This window comes from Erpetoichthys calabaricus, chromosome 18, assembly GCF_900747795.2.
Source record: "Erpetoichthys calabaricus chromosome 18, fErpCal1.3, whole genome shotgun sequence".
In the NCBI taxonomy this organism is placed as follows: domain Eukaryota; kingdom Metazoa; phylum Chordata; class Cladistia; order Polypteriformes; family Polypteridae; genus Erpetoichthys; species Erpetoichthys calabaricus.
In genome coordinates this window covers 50,110,944-50,133,199 of record NC_041411.2, presented here as the reverse complement: position 1 = coordinate 50,133,199, position 22,256 = coordinate 50,110,944, and the positions used below count along the sequence as shown (strand labels likewise).

The 22,256-nt window shown below is 38.3% G+C and overlaps 1 protein-coding gene across 1 annotated transcript in view; it reads right to left on the bottom strand.

Annotated features, from left to right (window-relative positions):
• Positions 1–22,256, bottom strand: part of gipr (gastric inhibitory polypeptide receptor) — a 129,564-nt gene that overhangs the window by 91,113 nt on the left and 16,195 nt on the right. Inside the window, exons 2-6 of the mRNA XM_051921489.1 lie at positions 21,903–22,068; positions 16,633–16,763; positions 1,181–1,288; positions 963–1,084; positions 700–809 (exon numbers count right to left, since the gene is read on the bottom strand). Of these exons, the coding sequence (XP_051777449.1) occupies positions 700–809; positions 963–1,084; positions 1,181–1,288; positions 16,633–16,729 (437 nt within the window). The 5' untranslated portion in view covers positions 16,730–16,763; positions 21,903–22,068. The remainder of the gene's footprint in view (positions 1–699; positions 810–962; positions 1,085–1,180; positions 1,289–16,632; positions 16,764–21,902; positions 22,069–22,256) is intronic.

Genomic DNA, 22,256 nt, shown 5'->3' with positions numbered 1-22,256 from the left:
AAACATCTGGGAGAAATTACACAACAGTTTGGAAGTGAACTGCAAAACCAACAAAACCTGTTGGACAATGGAGGCAGCTATTGTTGTAGGTGATGACCAGAACACTATATCAGGTCAGACATCTCCAGCAGTCTGGAAACTAAAAGAATTGTCTTTTTTGACCAATTTCGTATTGTGTCCTGTCTTTGTCTGTTCCAGGATGGGTAATGCATAGACACTGTCATTTAGATCACAACATGGACAAGGCTAAGTGGTCAAAGCATAAGAATTTTGACTGGTGAGCAGCACACGCATTTTAGCCATTAAAGATTAGATAGATTTGGAATTTAGAAATTAAATAAAAAATGTTAAAAAAAAACCAAATCTGAACAACACTGAGAACACAGCACTATACAGTATTTATTGGAGTTTTGCTTTCTAAATTTCTTACTTATTAACATTTCAGACAAACCAGATGCATTTTTTATTAGTGTGTATATTTTCTTTTAATTTTATATAATTGTAAATCGGTTTAAGTGCTCTCCACCTGTCTTTGAAGAAGTGTGCTGCACAAGAATACATTTGCATAGCTTTTTTACTTGCTATGACAAAAAGCTGACACAACATGTGACATCAAGAGTTTATGGAAGGGGATAAGCTGCATATGTTGAAGAGGATTAACAGGATTAAACAGAGAAACAGTCTGATTTCTAAACTTACCTAAAGGCCAGAAGGATGCTGAGTGCCAAGACAAGTGCTGCCAGGGACAGTGAATATCCAACCGTGTACATAAGCTGGAACTGAGCAAGGATCCAGATCTTTTGCTCCTGCTGAGAAAGAAGAGGGAAATATAAGTATTTCAGCTCCCTCACCATTAATGGAATCTATCACCCCTCTTACCTCCACTTCAGTCAACTATTAGGCGCCTACCATCACTCAGCTAACAGTCATCTAACAATGAACGCATCTCAGTTGCATTGTACCTCAGACTGATTGCCGTTGTCATCAGGCTGGCACTGAGAATGATCTCTCCAAGGAACATCCGAGTTATTGGTCACCCACTGACCATCTGCTCCACATTTACGAAAAACAAAGCCACTTTTAACTGTCAGTGAGGAAACACATGTCAATGGTTAAAAGTCACAAAGTTGATCTTACTCCTTGCCCATACAAATTTTAAAAAGAAGATTTTCTTATTCACCTTGGTCATACCAGGGAAGATACCATGGGCAGGGAACTTTCACTGTTGTGTTGGGTTCACCATCAGTCCAGCAGACGTACATGTCAAAGGTCCGGTTGCAGAATAAACCTACAGTTTCACAGAGAGGGAGTTGGTCAGCAGGAGTGACCTGGAGTAGCCTTGTGTATAATGACAGTGGAAAACTTAAACTATCAGGATAAGGACATAGTCTGTCCAACAACTGAGAGAGACAGAATGAGAATGAGATTAGTAATCATTGTTGCAGGAGAGAAAGAGAATAATCTGCTACCCATAAGGACATGCCCGGTGATTACAAGTATAGTAGCTCCTGAAACACTGGTTAATCCCTAACCTGACCAAAAAATGTAGTGGCTTTTCATGTAAAGCGCTACACACAATAATAACTTTCAAGTGAGGTCTGCAAATATGGCTGTATTATGCCAGGAAACTAACAAACACTCAGTAACCAATAAGAAAAGGAAGAAATGACTAAGCAAATATCAAGCAGATGAAGCTGTTCCATTATGTAGGTTTACATATTTGATATAATGAAAGATGTAATGGTCAAATTAATGTTTTTTTTTTCCAAGCACCTTTTACTGTACAAATTGTTACCATGCCAGAAAGACTTTACTGTACTGGCAAAAAAGTTGGTCTGTGCCAACAACGTTCCTGTTCTAAAAGAGTTGGTCCTCTCTCATATTGAAATGTCCAGTTTGCACGTTTACACTTAACATTGGCATTACATGTGCCTTTCTAAGAAACTGTGCTAAAATATTTTAAGAATCACATCATACTGACCAGACACAGAAAATGGCAGATCCCATGAAAAGATATGCAAAATAGCAATGCAATGACATTACATAAATACCAGCAAAAAAAAAAATCAAAAAATCAAATGAAAATAAAAATTAGCTAAAGCAAGGAAAGAAAAGCAAATATGATGAAACAGTCAGCAACACTTTATAATAACTTTCATTATTTACATCATTAACAAACATTAAGAGAGTTCTAATTCATGTACATTCAGATGGTAACAGATGTCATTTAGAAGGTATGTGGTCTATAGCATCCTTTACTGCTGGTTAGAGACTTGATGAGTACATAAAAGCATAGCATTTGTTAACAATTGGAACAATGTTTGGAAAAGGTCTGGAATTTTCAAAAGAGGTCATCTTCATCTTAACTGAAGATGTTTTATATTGTCCCTGAATATGTCAGCAAAACTGCCTGTCTGACTAATCCGAGTACCATCCAGTCCATGACATTGTGGTATTAAATCACAGACTGTTGTTTATTTCACCTTCTCATCTGTTATTAATGTGTAACTGCTACCCAGAATCCCTGTTATGGGTCATCCTATAAAAGTAGTCATAAAACACAATCTAAATCAATTAATAACCAGAAGATAAATATTAGATCTCGAGTTAAAATCAGATCAGATATTAGGGGTACTTATAATAACAACTTAAAATTTAAAGTAAAAAGTTTAATACCAGCTCAAAATCATCTTTGCAGTTTAAAATGCTGTTTGTTAAACATTTGCTCTGTTGGAAAGAAAGCTGATTTGGTAAACAATATCATACTAAGTAGAGACTCTGATTTATGTCTTTATACCGAAACCTGACTTATTAAATGTAACCGTATTCCCTTAGCTGAGGCAGCACCAAATGGTTTTACATTCCATTATATATCAAAGGATTCTGTTCGAGGAGGTGGCCTTGGAATAATTCTGTGTAATGAATTGCATTCTGATTCTATAATTCTAGTCAAATTTACATCCTTTGAGTATTACATTATACTATATGGTTATTATAATATATATAATATACTAAAACAAATTAAAGCAAAGTTCCACAACTAGTTGCAGAATGTCAGGACCATATTTATTGTTTGAGACTGAATTTGACAGCCTTTTAGCTAATTAGGATCATGTAGTCTGCGTGATTTTAATATTGATATAGATATGGAAACTGACATTTTTAACAAATTTTACTTATCTGTTCAACACAGTGGGGTTTTACCAAATAGTCAATGTCAATATTTTTAATTTAAGGGACCAAAAGATGAGATGTTATCTTTAACCTACCAAAACGTATTTCTGGAATTTCAGCCTTATGTTTTATCGAAGACAAAACAAAAACAGCAATCACAGCCGAAAAAACTTCACCAAAAAACAACATGCTGAAGTCAAGCTAAAGAAATGAATTAGCTAACTCACAGATTTTGTTCTATTCTTAGATGACCAAAAATGCATCATGCTGACATTAAAATTGTTGTGCTAAATATATTATGTGACATGAATTATGGGTAACAAAACCACTGCAGCAGTAAGCAAAACAGCTCACAAAATGGCAAAGCCTGAAAAAAATAGTAATTGTGCCACAGTAAGATGTTAAATATTTTTAACTTTAAACAAAAAATACTTCCAATATTTTTTTAAGTAACAAAATTAAATTCTATATGTATTCAAACTTATAAAAGTAGGAACTTAAACCAAAAAGCACACAGGAAAATATCAGATGAAATTAAAGATAAATTCATATCATAACAGACTCCTTGTCATAATCACCCATTAAATCTTATGATTGCTTAAAGAGCTGAGATTCAAAATGTAAATATTACTCCACTAAATGAACTTCTCTCTGATCACTATTTAATTACATTTATTTATTTAATTTTTCATTCATTCATTTATTTTTTGTTCTTTACCAATACAATAACAGATTACAACAAGGACAGTGGGACATCTGGATTATAACTCTACATCAACATTTGTAGATATTTTGAGAAAGGCAGCCATAATTATGGAATACAATCTGGATCAGCTGACATCTAATTATAATGTGACTTTGAAACAGAATTTGGATGCAGTAGCTCCCCTTAAAATAAAAGCAACTAAAGCACATAGAAAGTCACACTGGTTTTATGAACATACACAAGCTCTTAAATTAGAATACTGAAACCTCAACGTAGGAGGGGAGCAACAAAGCTGTACATCAACTGAACTACTTGGACAAACAATGTTTCAAAGTATAAAAAAGCTCTCTTTATGGCCCACTCCAACTACTGTTCCAGATTAATAGGAAACAATAGTAATAATCCTCATTTACTGTTTAGAACAGAAATTCTAAACTACATTGCCGAATCCATGCAAATGCTATCATTGCAGATTTTATTGATCTCTTTAATACTAAAATTAATAATGTAAGATCTCAGACTTCAAATATTCTGACAAACTAAATACTACATTCTCTCCATGCACATACTACTTAAGTAATTTAAAGCTGATAACAGAACATGAAATTATAACTAATTTCTAAAACAATACCTACTACCTGTCCCTTAGACCCACTGTTAAACAAAACTGATGAAAAGCTCGACGGCTGCTATGGTGTCACTCATTCTTAACATTATCAATAGTTCACTACCGGAACTGACTGGAACAATTCCTAGTGCACTATAAGTGTCACTTATCTGTTACTAAAAAAATCAGAGGTAGGCTTAAATATTTTAACAATTACAGACCTATTTAAATTTGATCTTTTCTCTCTAAAATATTTGAAAAGGTATTTACCATGTGGCTTCACTTTACAAATTACAATTTATTTGAGAAATTTCAGTCTGCCTTTTTGTAGCCATCACAATGCAAAAGTAGCACTGACCTGAGTTGTAAATTGCATTCTGATATCTTCTGATAAAGTAAATTCAGTAGTAATTATGTTAGATTTAAATGCTGCCTTTCACACCATTGACCATTCTATTCTATTACTTACTGTAGGCGATAAAATTACATTGGCTGTCCGGCATCATCCTTGCATGGTTTAGGTAATCAAATCAATTTCAGTAACAATTGAAATCGGCGGACTGTATTTTCAGATAACAATGTAGTATCATAAAGGGCTCAGAAAAATCAACAAACCACTAAACAGGTAAGCATTCAATAACTACAAATTAAATTTAAAGTTAACTGCTAGAAAAAAACTACTTTTCTTTTGTTGCCAGGTTTTTCCTTTTTTTTTTAAACAAAGCTCAGATGATACTCACAGTTCTTGCCCAATCTTAAATACGTAAAATGGCAGCCATGGCATCTGTTGATAACAGTGTTGTAGCAACTGCTGCTCTTATGTAATATCCATCCATCATGCAACCCGCTATATCCTAACTACAGGGTCATGGGGGTCTGCTGGAGCCAATCCCAGCCAACACAGGGCGTGAGGCAGGAACAAACCCTGGGCAGGGTGCCAGCCCACAGCAGGACACACAAACACACACACCAAGCACACACTAGGGACAATTTAGGATTGCCAATGCACCTAACCTGCATGTCTTTGGACTGTGGGAGGACCCCCATGCAGACGCGGGGAGAACATGCAAACTCCACGCAGGGAGGACCCAGGAAGCGAACCTGGGTTCCCTAACTGCAAGGCAGCAGCGCTACCTACTGCGCCACCATGCCGCCCTCTTATATAATAGGTTATATAATTTTCAGTAGCAAAAGCTACACAGCAGTAATTAAACAATACAAAAATAAATAAAACATAACTAATATTTAAATCCTGATAGCATTCATCTGTAATGGATCTGTGTTTTGGCCTCTTTAGATGTTAATGCATTTTTCTGGTGTCCTATACAATTATTCTTTATACCTCATTGTGTTTTGTTTGTTTGGTGATTATCACCATTTTGTGGATTTCTCTGCACAGCCATGACCATATGGTATTCTGAACTAGTTGTTCCTGAGTACAATAAATTTCAAAAATGATGCAAAATGGCCAGTTGAAAGGAGAAACTGTGAAACTTTGGCTAGTAACGAAAAGGGCAAACAGAATTCTTTATAAATCAAAGATTTATTATGAAAAAAGTGCTCTGTAACAAAAATAAAGTCTGAGGAGCACAAGAGGCAAAAGAAGTTGCTTGAAACAACAAGGGAAACAAGTCCTAATATACAATCTAGTAGGCGAAGTCAAAAAAGAGAGCCAGTGTTCGAAATCCTGCACAGTAAATCAAACCAAAGTAAAAGATGTTAGAACTCACCAGCATCACGAGTGCAATCAATGAACTGCAAGGGACTATGAGTTTTCCTCTGCCTTTATAGGGCTGAGGGCTTTCCCTTGATAGTTATGAGACAGTTGGCCCTGCCTCTTTGGGACCACACACCAAATGCATGGCACATAAAAAAGAACACACAGACATAATGAAACTAAATGATCAGCAATGTTAACATAAAACTAAAATTGAACAAAACAGACAAATACAAGAATTTGAACCCCATCTGTGGGGGAACCCTGGCAGAAAAATAACATATGGTTTACTATTGCTATGTCTGTTGCCATTGGCATATTGTGTAATCAGGGTCTCCATTTCAAAGATGGCTGCACATTGTAATTCACATCTAAGCATTTCTTGGATTTACTTGGAAAATATTAACTTTCAAGTGGTTAGAAACAAATGTTACTAGTTAGCATGACTGTTGTGTGATACATATACTAAAAAGGAGGCCAAGCCTCCAAAATCTACACCTTTACTTCAGTCCTACAGAAAAAACCTCACTTTAAGTAGGCTTTGGCCTACACATGCCCAAATGAAAAAAGATAAGCAATCCTTTACCGTCTGAAAATTTCAGGATTATTTAAGAGCGAGAGAGAGAAACCATGTTAAAAAAAATAAAATAAGATATAATAGAAAGAAATATCCTCATCTCAGTTTCTCAACCTGCTGTGGGTTGCAGCAGAAATATTCAATGCAATAAAGGTAATAAAGCAATGCTTGCAAAGGCACCCCAGAAACAAACAAAACAAATGCACAATCCAGAATCAAAAAATGAAAAACAGACTAGCAACAAGTCAGAAACCTGAAAAATCCTCAAAATATAATTCTCACAATTATCAATACACTACAAAACACAATCCGCACGACCTGACCCTCTGTCTGAACTTATAAAGACAAAGGGTCATCGTCCATCATGGTGGACTCTCAATCTGAAACTCTGTCTTAAGGGGAATGGGCACATTTCTAAACACATTAACAAAACAAATAAGCAAACTGACAAAAACAAAGATTAATAACATAATATGCAAAACAATATAACACAAAACATAAAAAATAACACATTAAATAAAAATGTACATGAACAAGGAATAAAAATCCTAGCTAAACCATAACAGTAAAGACTTTCTTCTGCACCTCTTTTGACTTTGTTGCTTGATTTGGCTTTGGCAGTCAGCTCTGATGGTTTTTGTCAGATCTCTGTCTCCTGCTTGTATTTTTACAATGTTTCTGCTTTTCCCTGTTGACACCTTCCACCTTCTAGCCATTTACCTTTCTCCTATTTTCTCTGGGCTCTTTCATTCTCCAGTTAAGTGTGCACAACATAAACAATATAACCAGGTAAGACTTTAAGAATAATGGAAATTTACAGCAAAGCATTTTAGAAACAGTGTCTACTTTATTGGACACACCTGCCCTTCCTGCAAAACCCAGTGCATGATCAGTTACACCAGCAAATGTATCGATGTAAATGATATTGTTTAGTATAGACTGGCAGGTACTAATGGATTCTGAGTGTGCAAATCAAAAGGGAGAAGGGACAAGACTGAAGTGGCTTTGAATGCATTGTGATAATGGACATTACACTGATCAGCAACAACTTTAAAACCAATAGCACTGATTATTTTGATATAATGGCAAAATATGGTGGGATATATTAGGCAGCAAGTGAATAATCACTTCTTGAAGGTAATTGGGAACGAATGCTAGCTCTTCTGGTCCATTCCCACAGAAGAACTACTGTAGCACAAATTGCTGAAAAGCTTAATACAGGCCATGAGAGAAATGTGTCAGAAAACACAATGCACTGCAGTTTGCTGCACTGCCACAGACAGGTTAGAGCGCCTATGCTGACCCATGTCCATTGCCAAAATTGCCTATAATGGGCATGAGAGTGTGAAAACTGAGGCATGGAGTAATAGAAAATATGTGGTCTGGTCTGATGAGTCACGTTTTCTTTTATCATACGTATGGCCCGGTGCGTGCATCATTTACCTGGGAATAGATGACAGCAGGATGCACTACGGGACGAAGGCAAAACAGTGGAGGTAGTGTGATGCTCTGGGCAATGTACTGCTGAGAAACCTTGGATGGTGGCATTAATGACATTGTTAATTTGACCCACAAGACTTACAGTACATAAATCGCTTCATGGTAATGTAACTTCTGATGGCAGTAGTTTAATTCAGCAGGATAATGCATACTGCTACACTGCAAAAATTGTTCAGAAATGGTTTGAGGAACATGGCAAATAATTGGCCTCCAAATGTCCCATATCTCAGTCTGATCAAGCATCTGTGAGATGTTCTGGAAAAATAAGTCTGATCCATGGAGGCCGCACCTAACAACTTACAGGACTTAAAGAATCTGCTGCCAATGTTGTGGTGCTAGATACTGCAGGATACCTTCAGGATGGGACCTCGACAGGTCAGAGACATTTTGGTGGCACAAGAGGGGCCAACACAATATCAGGAAGGTGGTTTTAATGTTGTTGCTGATTTCTATGAATGTCAGTATTAGCCAATCAGGAACAACAATTGTGCTGATATTTTCAGGGATGGATGTGTTGCGGGAGGATGGACCTCTCATCAGGAAAAATAAGATTTGGTGTTCACTTGTCCTGTGGTAAGAAAAAGCATTTATGTTCTGGCTTCTAGGGGGCATTGCAGTACATCAAAACCCAGTCACAACTCTACAAACACAAGTGTCAGGGGCAAATAAATTATCTATTTCAGCAGTACCTCCAAACGGGTTTCTTGACCTGATTTGCACAGTCACAGATCTCTCATTTCTTCTCCCCCTGTCTTCTCTCTTCACTTCCTTTTCTCCACTACTCCCAGAAGAGCTTTGTCTAATTCCACCTGACGCCAACACGCCTGGGTGAGGCAGAGCAGCTTCTTTTATTTAAGCCTTGGGAGTACTTCTGGTTCCAGGGCATTACCCATAGAAGCCCTGCAAATGCAAAAGTAGGGATCACGAATTTCTGCAGCACCCCCTGGTGACACCCACGAAATCCAACTGGGCTACTCTATGGAACTATAGTTCCCAGCAAGCCCTGAGGGTGTCCATTCAGGTACCGTAGCCCGGGAATGCTGCCACCTTGAGTGTCAGGGTAGCCACTGGTTCATAAAGGTCACCACTGCCCTGTCTCTCCATTACAATAGCCTCCTGGCCAGGTAAAAATTTCCAATCCATCCCTTCTGGGATTCCAGCATATTTACTCTGAGGATGACATCACCTGCCTTCCTCCTGACAAAGGCATGGAACAGCCTGCCTTTATTCTTGGCAATTTAGTATGCCAGTCATGCACCATCCCAGTTGAGATGTCAGCCCACGCCTACTGTCCGTCACACTGTATAAAAAAGAAAAGTGAGGCAGACATGACTTTTGAAAGTCTGAGTGCAAACATGGTGCTAAAAGATGTTTATCAAAATACACAACTGGTGACAACTAAACACGGGTGGTGGTATGGCAGCCAGTTGAGTTCAACTGCCATCAGCAGAAACCAAGAGACAATGAGAACAAAAACACTGGATGCTGAAAAACTGGAAAGGCATGACTCTATTACATGAATCCTAGGTCCTGCTGAATCACACTGATAGAAGAACCAGGGTATAACAAAAGCCACATACAGTGCATCCAGAAAGTATTCACAGCGCATCACTTTTTCCAGATTTTGTTATGTTACAGCCTTATTCCAAAATGGATTAAATTCATTTTTTTCCTCAGAATTCTACACACAACAACCCATAATGACAACGTGAAAAAAGTTTACTTGAGATTTTTGCAAATTTATTAAAAGTAAAAAAACTGAGAAATCACATGTAAATAAGTATTCACAGCCTTTGCTCAATACTTTGTCGATGCACCTTTGGCAGCAATTACAGCCTCAAGTCTTTTTGAATATGATGCCACAAGCTTGGCACACCTATCCTTGGTCAGTTTCGCCCATTCCTCTTTGCAGCACCTCTCAAGCTCCATCAGGTTGGATGGGAAGCACCGGTGCACAGCCATTTTAAGATCTCTCCAGAGATGTTCAATCGGATTCAAGTCTGGGCTCTGGCTGAGCCACTCAAGGACATTCACAGAGTTGCCCTGAAGCCACTCCTTTGATATCTTGGCTGTGTACTTAGGGTCGTTGTCCTGCTGAAAGATGAACCGTCGCCCCAGTCTGAGGTCAAGAGCTCTCTGGAGCAGGTTTTCATCCAGGATGTCTCTGTACATTACTGCAGTCATCTTTCCCTTTATCCTGACTAGTCTCCTAGTTCCTGCCGCTGAAAAACATCCCCACAGCATGATGCTGCCACCACCATGCTTCACTGTAGGGATGGTGCCAGGTTTCCTCCAAACGTGACGCCTGGCATTAACACCAAAGAGTTCAATCTTTGTCTCATCAGACCAGAGAGTTTTCTTTCTCATGGTCTGAGAGTCCTTCAGGTGCCTTTTGGCAAACTCCAGGTGGGCTGCCATGTGCCTTTTACTAAGGAGTGGCTTCCATCTGGCCACTCTACCATACAGGCCTGATTGGTGGATTGCTGCAGAGGTGGTTGTCCTTCTGGAAGATTCTCCTCTTTCCACAGAGGACCTCTGGAGCTCTGACAGAGTGACCATCGGGTTCTTGGTCACCTCCCTGACTAAGGCCCTTCTCCCCCGATCGCTCAGTTTAGATGGCCGACAAGCTCTAGGAAGAGTCCTGGTGGTTTCGAACTTCTTCCACTTACGAATGATGGAGGCCACTGTGCTCATTGGAACCTTCAAAGCAGCAGAAATTTTTCTGTAACCTTCCCCAGATTTGTGCATTGAGACAATCCTGTCTCGGGGGTCTACAGACAATTCTTTTGACTTCATGCTTGGTTTGTGCTCTGACATGAACTGTCAACTGTGGGACCTTATATAGACAGGTGTGTGCCTTTCCAAATCATGTCCAACCAACTGAATTTACCACAGGTGGACTCCAATTAAGCTGCAGAAACATCTCAAGGATGATCGGGGGAAACAGGATGCACCTGAGCTCAATTTTGAGCTTCATGGCAAAGGCTGTGAATACTTATGTACATGTGATTTCTCAATTTTTTTATTTTTAATAAATTTGCAAAAACATCAAGTAAACTTTTTTTCACATTGTTATTATGGGGTGTTGTGTGCAGAATTCTGAGGAAAAAAATGAATTTAATCCATTTTGGAATAAGGCTGTAACATAACAAAATGTGGAAAAAGTGATACGCTGTGAATACTTTCCGGATGCACTGTAGGTCCATGGAGCTGTGCTGCCAGAAATCAGAGAAAACAGAAATCTTAGTGATTGGCAAAAATGGATATAATGAGGGTATTAGAAATAAACTGGATCCATTAGGCTTGAAAGTCAAAACAGAGGCAAAGAACTTAGGGGTAATTATTGACTCTGACCTAAATTTTAAATCACATATTAATCAGATCCCTAGGATGACATTTTTTCAGTTAAGAAATATAGCAAAAATTACACCCCTTGTAACTTTGCAAGATGCTGAGAAATTAGTTCACGCTTTTGTTTTAGTTGACTAGATTACTGTAACACACTCCTCTCAGGACTACCCAAAAAAAGACATCAATCAATTACAACTAGTGCAGAATGCAACTGCTAGAATCTTAACTAGGAAAAGAAAATCTGAGCACATCTCTTCAGTTTTGATGTGTCATATAGAATTGAATTTAAAATTCTGCTTATGGAAATACAAAGCCTTAAATAATCTCGCTCCATCTTATATTTCAGAATGCCTCTCACCTTACACTCCAAATCGTAACCTTAGATCTTTAAATGATTGTCTGCTTATTAATCCAAGAGCTAAACTTAAAAGAAATGGTGAGGTAGCCTTTTGCTGTTATGCACCTAAAATCTGGAATAGTTTATCAATAGAAATTCGCCAGGCTAATATGGTGGAGCATTTTAAAAAACTGCTAAAACAACAATATTTTTCTTATACCTTAATTTTAGTATAGTCCTGATATTCTGTATATGCATTTAATTATCATTTGTATCATGGATCCATAATCTGTACTAACCCCTACTTTCTCTGCTGTTCTTTTTCTTTTTCGATCTGCGCCACCACCACCTGATCAAAGCACCGTGCAGTCCTTACATTGATGAATGAAAGGCCAGATGTCCACATGATCATCATCTTCTTACTCTTCCATGTGAAGCCTGAAGACCACGAGGACTGATTGTGAGGTCATTTATGTCAGGTAGAATGCCTAGTGGGGGCTGGGTGGTCTCATGGCCTTGAAACCCCTACAGATTTTGTTGGTTTTTTTTCTCCAGCCTTCTGGAGTTTATTTTTTCTGTCCTCCTGGCTATTGGACTTTACTTTATTCTTTGTTACTTAGCATTGCCTCATCTTATTTTTTATATTTTTCTTTGTTCTTTCTTCATCTTTTAAAGCACTTTGAGCTACATCATTTGTATGAAAATGTGCTATATAAAAATAAATGGTGTTGTTATTAAAAGAACTAGATTATGGAAAAAAGCAACAGAAATGAGCTTCCTGCACAAAATGCCTGACCTCAAGTCTTACAGACAGGATAAGGAGTGCAGACTCAGAGTAGAGTTGCTGCATTGAAAAGAGTCAGTTGAGGTGGTCCTGGCATCTGATTAGGATGGCTAATGGATGCCTCCAAGGGGAGTTATTTCAGGCAGGCCCAACTGGAAGGGAGGCCTCAGGGCATATCCAGGAGATGCTGGAGAAATGATATCTCTCAGCTGGCCTGGAAACACCTCAGTGTCCCCACTGAGGAGTTGGAGGAGGTGGTGGGGAAAAGGGGTGTCTGGGCATCTTTACTCAGACTGCTGTTCCCACAACCTAGACTTGGATAAGTGCAAGAAAATGGATGGATTGATGGATTTGGTGGTTTAATAGTATGTGCTGTGCTTTCATTAGAACCTAGTAACAAGTAATATATGAACATTGTTTTTGGCCAGTTTCATCAATAGAATTGTAGACCGTAATTCTATATATGACAATCCTAGAAACGTCTTCAAATTGTTCCAGGAAGATGACAACAGACTCTGCCTATTTATAATGGGCTAACTAATCACCAGACTTTAATTCAGTTGATCATTATTGAGATGAGATAGAAGAGCTATTTAAAGTAGTGGTCAACCACCAGCTAATCAGTAGCATCTATAAGACATGGGCATCACAAAAAACAGCATTCCTGTCCCACATTTTTAGCATCTTCTAGTCACCCTGTCCAGACAAGTTAAAACTGTTCTGAGGGCAAATGAGGGGGCCAATTTGCCATTAGGCGACTGAATTTAAATAACTCAATGACTTGCATACAGAGGGGAGTTTTTTGTTGTGTGGCTTTGCTTCCTTAGTGATGTCCTTCTTTCTAAATTCAAAGTCATTCTGTGGTATTCCTTCTGTATTTGTGTTAAGTCTGCATCATAGTGTAGATTTACTGCAGATATTCTTTGCGAGTTGCTGACAGTCACAGTGCAAACCCACGACCACCACATGTGACATCACCAGTGACTCCATCAAAGTGGTCTGTAACTTGAAGAGAGGCTTGTCTGCCTAATGTCTTCTGTTTGTCATACAACGATACAATAGACAAAGGAAAAAGATGGGCTGAAACACATACTGACCTTACCATAACTGGAAAACCTGTCATGCAGCAGTTTAATTAGCTGTCAAAATGGGGCAAGCTCATGATACCTTGGCTGAAAGGTCATGAGGGAGTTTGTCATTCCGTCTGATATCTATTCGTGTAATCTGACATCCTCATAGCAAAGAGATTCTCCAACAGCAATCATTACGTGTGACTTGCACTCTGATTCAAAGTCATGTACTGTGACACTGGCCTTGTTAAAAACACAAATATAAGGGCAAGGGCCAATTAAATGTAGATGAATCAATTGTCTTTGCTAAAAAGAATAGAATTTCATTTGAGTGGGTTGCCTGATCTCTGTCAGGAAGGAAGAAGAAAGTTAAAGCAGATTGTGTAAAACATGATTAGATTTAAGTGGTGAAACCTTAAAGCAAATTCCATCTTCCATATGATAAGTGAATCAAGAACAACAGAGTAGAAAAAGAATAAATACTATGCATCCTAAGAATGAAAGCTGAGTTAAAGATGTAACTACAAGCAAAGCAGAAGGAATCAGACCAAGTTGTCAAGCAGTCATCCAGTGAAGAACAATGGACAGAGACATGTGCACAAAGGGTTCTTAAACTTGCATTTAATAAATACAGTACATCAAATTATTCTTTAACCCATTTAATTCAATTCAGAGTTGCAGGTGGGATGCAAGAAGCAACCCTGAACAGGGCACCAATCCATTTCAGGGCATACACATGAACTCTTTGGCCAAATTAGAGCCACCAAATAACTTAACCTGCAGATCAGGATGTAGGAAGAAAACTGAAATAGTTAGAGGGAAACCAAGGAGAACTTGCACACTCCACACAAACAAGGAACAACCATGGGACTCAAACCCAGGGCACTGGATCTACAGTTAGGTCCATAAATATTTGGACAGAGACAACTTTTTTCTAATTTTGGTTCTGTACATTACCACAATGAATTTTAAATGAAACAACTCAGATGTAGTTGAAGTGCAGACTTTCAGCTTTAATTCAGTCGGGTGAACAAAACGACTGCATAAAAATGTGAGGCAACTAAAGCATTTTTTAACACAATCCTTTCATTTCAGGGGCTCAAAAGTAATTGGACAAATTAAATAACTGGAAATAAAATGTTCATTTCTAATACTTGGTTGAAAACCCTTTGCTGGCAATGACAGCCTGAAGTCTTAAACTCATGGACATCACCAGATGCTGGGTTTCCTCCTTTTTAATGCTCTGCCAGGCCTTTACTGCAGCGGCTTTCAGTTGCTGTTTGTTTGTGGGCCTTTCTGTCTGAAGTTTAGTCTTCAACAAGTGAAATGCATGCTCAATTGGGTTAAGATCAGGTGACTGACTTGGCCATTCAATAATTTTCCACTTCTTTGCTTTAATAAACTCCTGGGTTGCTTTGGCTATATGTTTTGGGTCATTGTCCATCTGTATCATGAAACACCGCCCAATCAATTTGACTGCATTTAGCTAGATTTGAGCAGACAGTATGTCTCTGAACACCTCAGAATTAATTCGGCTGCTTCTGTCCTGTGTCACATCATCAATAAACACTAGTGTCCCAGTGCCACTGGCAGCCATGCACGCCCAAGCCATCACACTGCCTCCACCGTGTTTTACAGATGATGTGGTATGCTTTGGATAATGCTCTGTTCCACGCCTTCTCCATACTTTTTTCTTGCCATCATTCTGGTAGAGGTTGATCTTGGTTTCATCTGTCCAAAGAATGTTTTTCCAGAATGGTGCTGGCTTTTTTAGATTTTCTTTAGCAAAGTCCAATCTAGCCTTTCTATTCTTGAGGCTTATGAGTAGCTTGCACCTTGCAGTGCACCCTCTGTATTTACTTTCATGCAGTCTTCTCTTTATGGTAGACTTGGATATCGATACGCCTACCCCCTGGAGAGTGTTGTTCACTTGGTTGGCTGTTGTAAAGGAGTTTCTGTTCACCATGGAAATGATTCTGCAATCATGCACCACTGTTGTCTTCCGTGGACATCCAGGTCTTTTTGTGTTGCTGAGTTCACCAGTGCTTGCTTTCTTTCTCAGGATGTACCAAACTGTAGATTTTGCCACTTGTAATATTGTAGCAATTTCTCGGATGGGTTTTTTCTGTTTTCGCAGCTTAAGGATGGCTTCTTTCACCTGCATGGAGAGCTCCTTTGACCGCATGTTGTCTGTTCACAGCAAAATCTTCCACATGCAAGCACCACACCTCAAATCAACTCCAGGCCTTTTATCTGCTTAATTGATAATGACATAATGATGGACTTGCCCACACCTGCCCATGAAATAGCCTTTGAGTCAATTGTCCAATTACTTTTGAGCCTTTGAAATGAAGGGATTGTGTTAAAAAAATGCTTCAGTTGTCTCACCTTTTTATGCAATCGTTTTGTTCACCCCACTGAATTTAAGCTGAAAGTCTGCACTTCAACTGCGTCTGAGTTGTTTCATTTAAAATTCATTGTGGTAATGTACAGAACCAAAATTAGAAAAAAGTTGTCTCTGTCCAAATATTTATGGACCTAACTGTATGAGACACCTGCATTAACCGCAAAGCAGTCCATAACAACAGCGTGAGAAATGTTCTGTAGTAGTTCTTTAACTATGTTAATTGATTCTATCCCCCATTAGTCACTTTGGTGAAACTCTCCTTATTAACCCACAACCATAAATGGGATTTCAAACAAGAGGGTGGGATGCATGGATGGGTGACTATCACTTTGTGTTCAGCAATATGTCTCACTCTGGTTTAGGCATTGCTCTGTAATTGTAGTTTCCAACATATTGCAGTACCTGGAGGGTAGGGCTCAGTAGACATCCTCAGGAGACATTCCCAGTGATATTTCTTCCATTGCTCCACAATATGCTTTGTCGCCTTATCTGCAGCCATTTGGATGTCAAGTACATGCCCAGGCAGAGTTTTTCTGTTTAAAAATAAGAAACACAATTGGTAAAAACGTAAATCAATGTGCCTGGAGCAAAAGAAGAGGTCTGGATTTAGTCATGACAGACTGCTCTTCATTCCAGAGCTGTTTGGGTGATAGAGAAAAGATTAAGGTGGAGATTAGGCTTTAGTACATAAGGTCAGTATCATGGCTTTAACTTTATTAATCCATGCCTATCAAGTGTAGATACCATACCATATATTCATCTTGGTAAAACTCAGGGGCATCTGTAATAGAAATTTACTTCAAATTAAAACAAAAAATATACCACCAGTTCAGAAAGAAGCATGCAGTTTTAAATGCTGCTTTTTGTACATTCATTCTCTTGGCAGAAAAGCTGTTTTGGTAAATGATATTATATTAAGTACAAAATCTGATCTGTGTCTTTTCACTGTAACCTGGCTTAGTAAACGTGACACTGTTCCCCTAGCTGAGGCGTCACCAGATGGCTACTCGTTCCTTTATAAGTCTAGAGAGTCTGGTCGAAGAGGACGCTTTGGAATAATTCATTGTAACAAAATGCAAATCTCGTCTAAAAATGTATGCAACTTTACATCCTTTGAGGCGTTCATTTTAAATATTAAAACAGACTCAAACACAATTGCAGTGCTAGTTTACAGACCACCAGGGCCAAATTCATTGTTCATGCAATCTTTTATCTGATTTGGCTATAAAGTATGATCACGTAGTATTGATGGGGGGATTTTAATGTACACATTGATGTGGAAACTGATACTTTTAGCAAATGTTTTACTTATTTGTTAAATTCAGTAGGATTTTGTCAGAATGTCAAAGGTCCAAATCATAATCATAACCACACATTAGATTTAATTATAACTTACAAAATTGAAATTCAAAATTTAAATATTACTCCATTAAATGAAGTTATTTCTGATCACTACTTAATTACATTTGATTTAGTCCTGCCCTTGCCAACGCACTCACAAATTAAAACAAAGACAGTGTGACATCTAGATTGTAATTCTGCTTCAAAATTTATAGATACTTTGAGCAATTTGAGGGTAATTGTGGAAAACCATTTAGATCAGTTAGCATCAAATGTAAACATGGAAAACAATTTAGATCAGCTAACATCACATTATAATGTGACCTTGAGAGATACTCTGGACGCAGTGGCTGCCCTTAAAACAAAAGTAATCAAAGCACATAGAAACTCTCCCTGGTTTAATGAAAACACATGTGCTCTTAAATTAGAGTGTCAAAAACTGGAGCGCAGATGGAGAACAACAAAGCTACATGTCATTCAAATTGCATGGACAGAGAGTGTTAAAAAATATTAAAAAGCTCTCTTTAAAGCTCACTCAGACTACTGTTCTAAAATAATAGATAGCAATAATAAAAATACTCGGGTACTGCTTAGAACAGTGGCTAAATTAACAAATGGGAATTCAGATCAACAGTGCAAAAACCAGCAGATATTAGCAGTACAGACTTTATGAACTTCTTCAATGAGTAAATTAAAAATATAAGATCCCAGATCTCAGCATCACAGTACAAACCGCATACTAGCTTAGTAGACCCTGCCTCACATTGCATTCAGCACTTTAGTTATTTTAATCCTGTAACTGAGCAAGAAGTCTTAACTTTCATTTTTAAAATGAAACCCACTACTTGTTCCCTAGATCAGGGGTAGGCAACGTCGGTCCTGGTGAGCCGCAGTGGCTACAGGTTTTCATTCCAACCCAATTGCTTAATTAGAAACTAATCATTGCCAATCTCAGACCTTGTTTAATTTTATGGCTTGTTAGTCTGTGCAATGTAAGGCTCTTATATCGTAGATTTTTTTCCTTTCCAAGGATATCATCCAAATGATATGAAGCCTAAAACAGATCATTTTCAGTCTGTCACATTTTTCTATTAAGTGTTTTATTAAATCAAACAGTGCATGATGAACACACACAGATGTAATTGGAAAAAAGCTAGCTGGAGAACTGCTGGCTGCTTTGTCTTTTACATCTTATTGCTAATAAGGAGCAATTAAAACACTGAATGCAGCAGTTTAAGATTGAAATAAGCAATTAAGGTTGGAGAACCTTAACAAGCGAGACCACTAAAATGAAGCATCAAAATGTCACTTAAGCAATATGTGCTTCATCAGCAATAATTGAGTTCTCGTTAAGGAACTGGGTTGGAACAAAAACCTGCACATACTGCGGCTCACCAGGACCGACGTTGCCTACCCCTGCCCTAGATACAGTGTCAACGAAACTAGTAAAAAGTTCAATGGATGTTCTTGCAGTGCCTATTCTAAACATTATCAATAGTTCATTATTGCATGGCACAGTACCTGATGCGGTAAAAGTGTCAGTCATTAAACCATTACTTAAAAAGTCAGACCTAGACCCACACATACTAAATAATTATACACCTATTTCAAATTTACCCTTTCTCTCTAACATACTAGAAAAAGTAGTCGCCAATCAGCTTCAGTCACACCTTATGCTGTACAATTTATTTGAAAAATTCCAGTCTGGTTTCCGCACTGGTCATAGTACAGAAACAGCACTAACACGGGTTGTAAACGACATTCTGATATCCTCTGATGAAGGAAACTCCACTGTAATTATGTTGTTAGACTTAAGTGCAGCATTTGACATCATTGACCATTCTATTTTACTGCACAGGCTAGAAAATGATGTTGGGCTTACAGGCACTGTGCTTGCTTGGTTTAGTTCTTATTTATCAAATCAATTCCAATATGTACAGAAATGTGCTGACAGTACTCCATTATACACAGAATTTCAATATGGCTCAGTACTGGGACCTTTACTGTTTTCAATTTACATGCTTCCACTGGGATCTATCATCCATCCATCCATTTTCCAACCCGCTGAATCTGAACACAGGGTCACGGGGGTCTGCTGGAGCCAATCCCAGCCAACACAGGGCACAAGGCAGGAACCAATCCCGGGCAGGGTGCCAATCCACCGCAGGACAGGGATCTATCATTAGGAAACATAATGTTAATTTTCACCCGTATGCAGATGAAACCAAGTTATACATTTCTTTTAGATCAAATGAAGTTTCTCCAATGTTGTCTTTAATTAGCTGTGTTAGTGAATTAAAGGAGTGGATGGATGAGAACTACTTGTCTTTAAACACCGATAAAACAGAGCATGTTAATTGTTGGAGGGAATGACATTGATCACAACAATATTTTGTCATCATTTAACTCAGTTGGAATCACCATTAATTTTACTGAATCAGCCTGCAATCTAGGAGTTATCTTTGACTCTAGCATGTCATTTAAAGCGCATATTACAAAGTTGTCCAAATCATGTTTCTTCCATCTTAAAAATGTTGGGAAATTAAGGTGCTTTCTAAATAAACAGGATTCTGATAAATTAATTTTTGCATTTATTTCTAGAAGATTGACTACTGCAATGCGGTGTTCACTGGATGTTCAAACTGTTCTTTATACAGCCTCCAGTTAATCCAAAATGCTGCTGCAAGAATAACTACAAGAACAAGAAAATATGAACACATAACTCCAGTTCTTAAATCCTTACACTGGCTCCCGGTTAAGTTTAGGGCAGATTTCAAAATCCTCCTTTTAACATATAAAGCATTACATGGCCAAGGTCCGGCTTACTTGTCTAAACTTATCAATAAAGGAAAATCTGTATTTACTGTATATTGTTCATTCTTCTCATGCTGTCAAATTACAATTTTTATTTCAAATGGCTGCACTTTCCTGTGAGTCTATGTTTTGCAGCCAGACATCTCCCGTCATGCTGCTGCTCTAACAGACAACAGTATGTCACTTACTTAGACCACTGTAAACTACAATTTACAGTGATGTTTCGAAATAAAACCTGGGTAATGCAGTGAAATGGATCTAATACCAAAATAAAAAATTAAATGATAAAATTCTCCATTAAACTGTGACACTTACAAAGATCAAATAATTATTATTATTATTATTATAGAGAAGGCCAGAAGGAGTTGCATTGTGTCTTTGTGGACCTGGAGAAAGCATATGACAGGGTGCCTTGAGTGGAGTTGTGGTATTGTTATAGGAAGTCGGGAGTGACAGAGAAGTATGTAAGAGTTGTACAGGATATATACGAGGGGAGTGTGACCGTGGTGAGGTCTGTGGTATGAGTGACAGATGCATTCAAGGTGGAGGTGGGATTACATCAGGGATCGGCTCTGAGTCCTTTCTTATTTGCAATGGTGATGGACAGGTTGACAAATGAGATTAGACAGGAGTTCCCATGGACTATGATGTTTGTTGATGACATTGTGATCTGTAGTGAGAGTAGGTAGCAGGTTGAGGAGACCCGGCGAGGTGTAGATATGCTCTAGAGAGGATAGGAATAAAGGTCAATAGGAACAAGACAGAATACATGTGTGTAAATGAGAGGGAGGTCAGTGGAATGGTGAGGATGCAGAGAGTAGAGTTGGTGAAGGTGGATGAGTTTAAATCCTTCAGATCAACAGTACAGAGTGATGGGTATTGTGGAAGAGAGGTGAAAAGGAGAGTGCAGGCAGGGTGGAATCTGTGGAGAAGAGTGTAAGGAGTAATTTGTGACAGATGGTTATCAGCAAGAGTGAAAGGGAAGGTCTACAGGACGGTAGTGAGACCAACTATGTTATATGGGCTGGAGATTGTGGCACTGACCAGAAAGAGACAGAGCTGGAGGTGGTAGAGTTAAAGATGCTAAGATTTGCATAGTGTGTGACGAGAATGGACAGGATTAGAAATGAGTACATTAGAGGGTACATAATACATTTATATAGTGCCTTTCCCATGCTCAAGGTGCTTAATTGATGAGTCAACCCTCAGCTGAGGTGGTATTGCTCCCTGTCTGCTGAAAGGTACTGAGCTGGTCCAGCAGACATCTTCACAGACAATAATGCTACATGTATCTGCTAATGTTATGCTTATCTATCTGCTATGTTATCTATCTATCTATCTATCTATCTATCTATCTATCTATCTATCTATCTATCTATCTATCTATCTATCTATCTATCTATCTATCTATCTATCTATCTATCTATCTATCTATCTATCTATCTATCAAAAAAAGAAAAGTCATAAGAGAATATGCAGACAAAACCTTCAACTAACCAGACTTTCCTCCAACATACCATAAGGTTGCTAATGCAGTGATGAGGAGCTATAAAATGGTGATCCTGATCCTCATTACTGGTACCCAGAAGTCCTCAGTTGTATCACAAGTCAGGAAAGCCACGTGACCACTATCAAGGTGTTGTGTTACTGCCCATTGCCAGACATGTTCCAATAGTCTTCATTCTGTAGTGGGACACAAAAATGAGAGCTATACCTTGTTATGTGAAGGCAGTTGATAGTACATCCTCCAGAGTAAAGACAACATCTTTCAGTATGTTGACAGTAGTGTTAGACATACCCTGTGGTAATCAAGGAGTCCCATTAGTGCTCTAGTATTAGCTGAATGCTAAAATTAACTGTGGTACTATGAA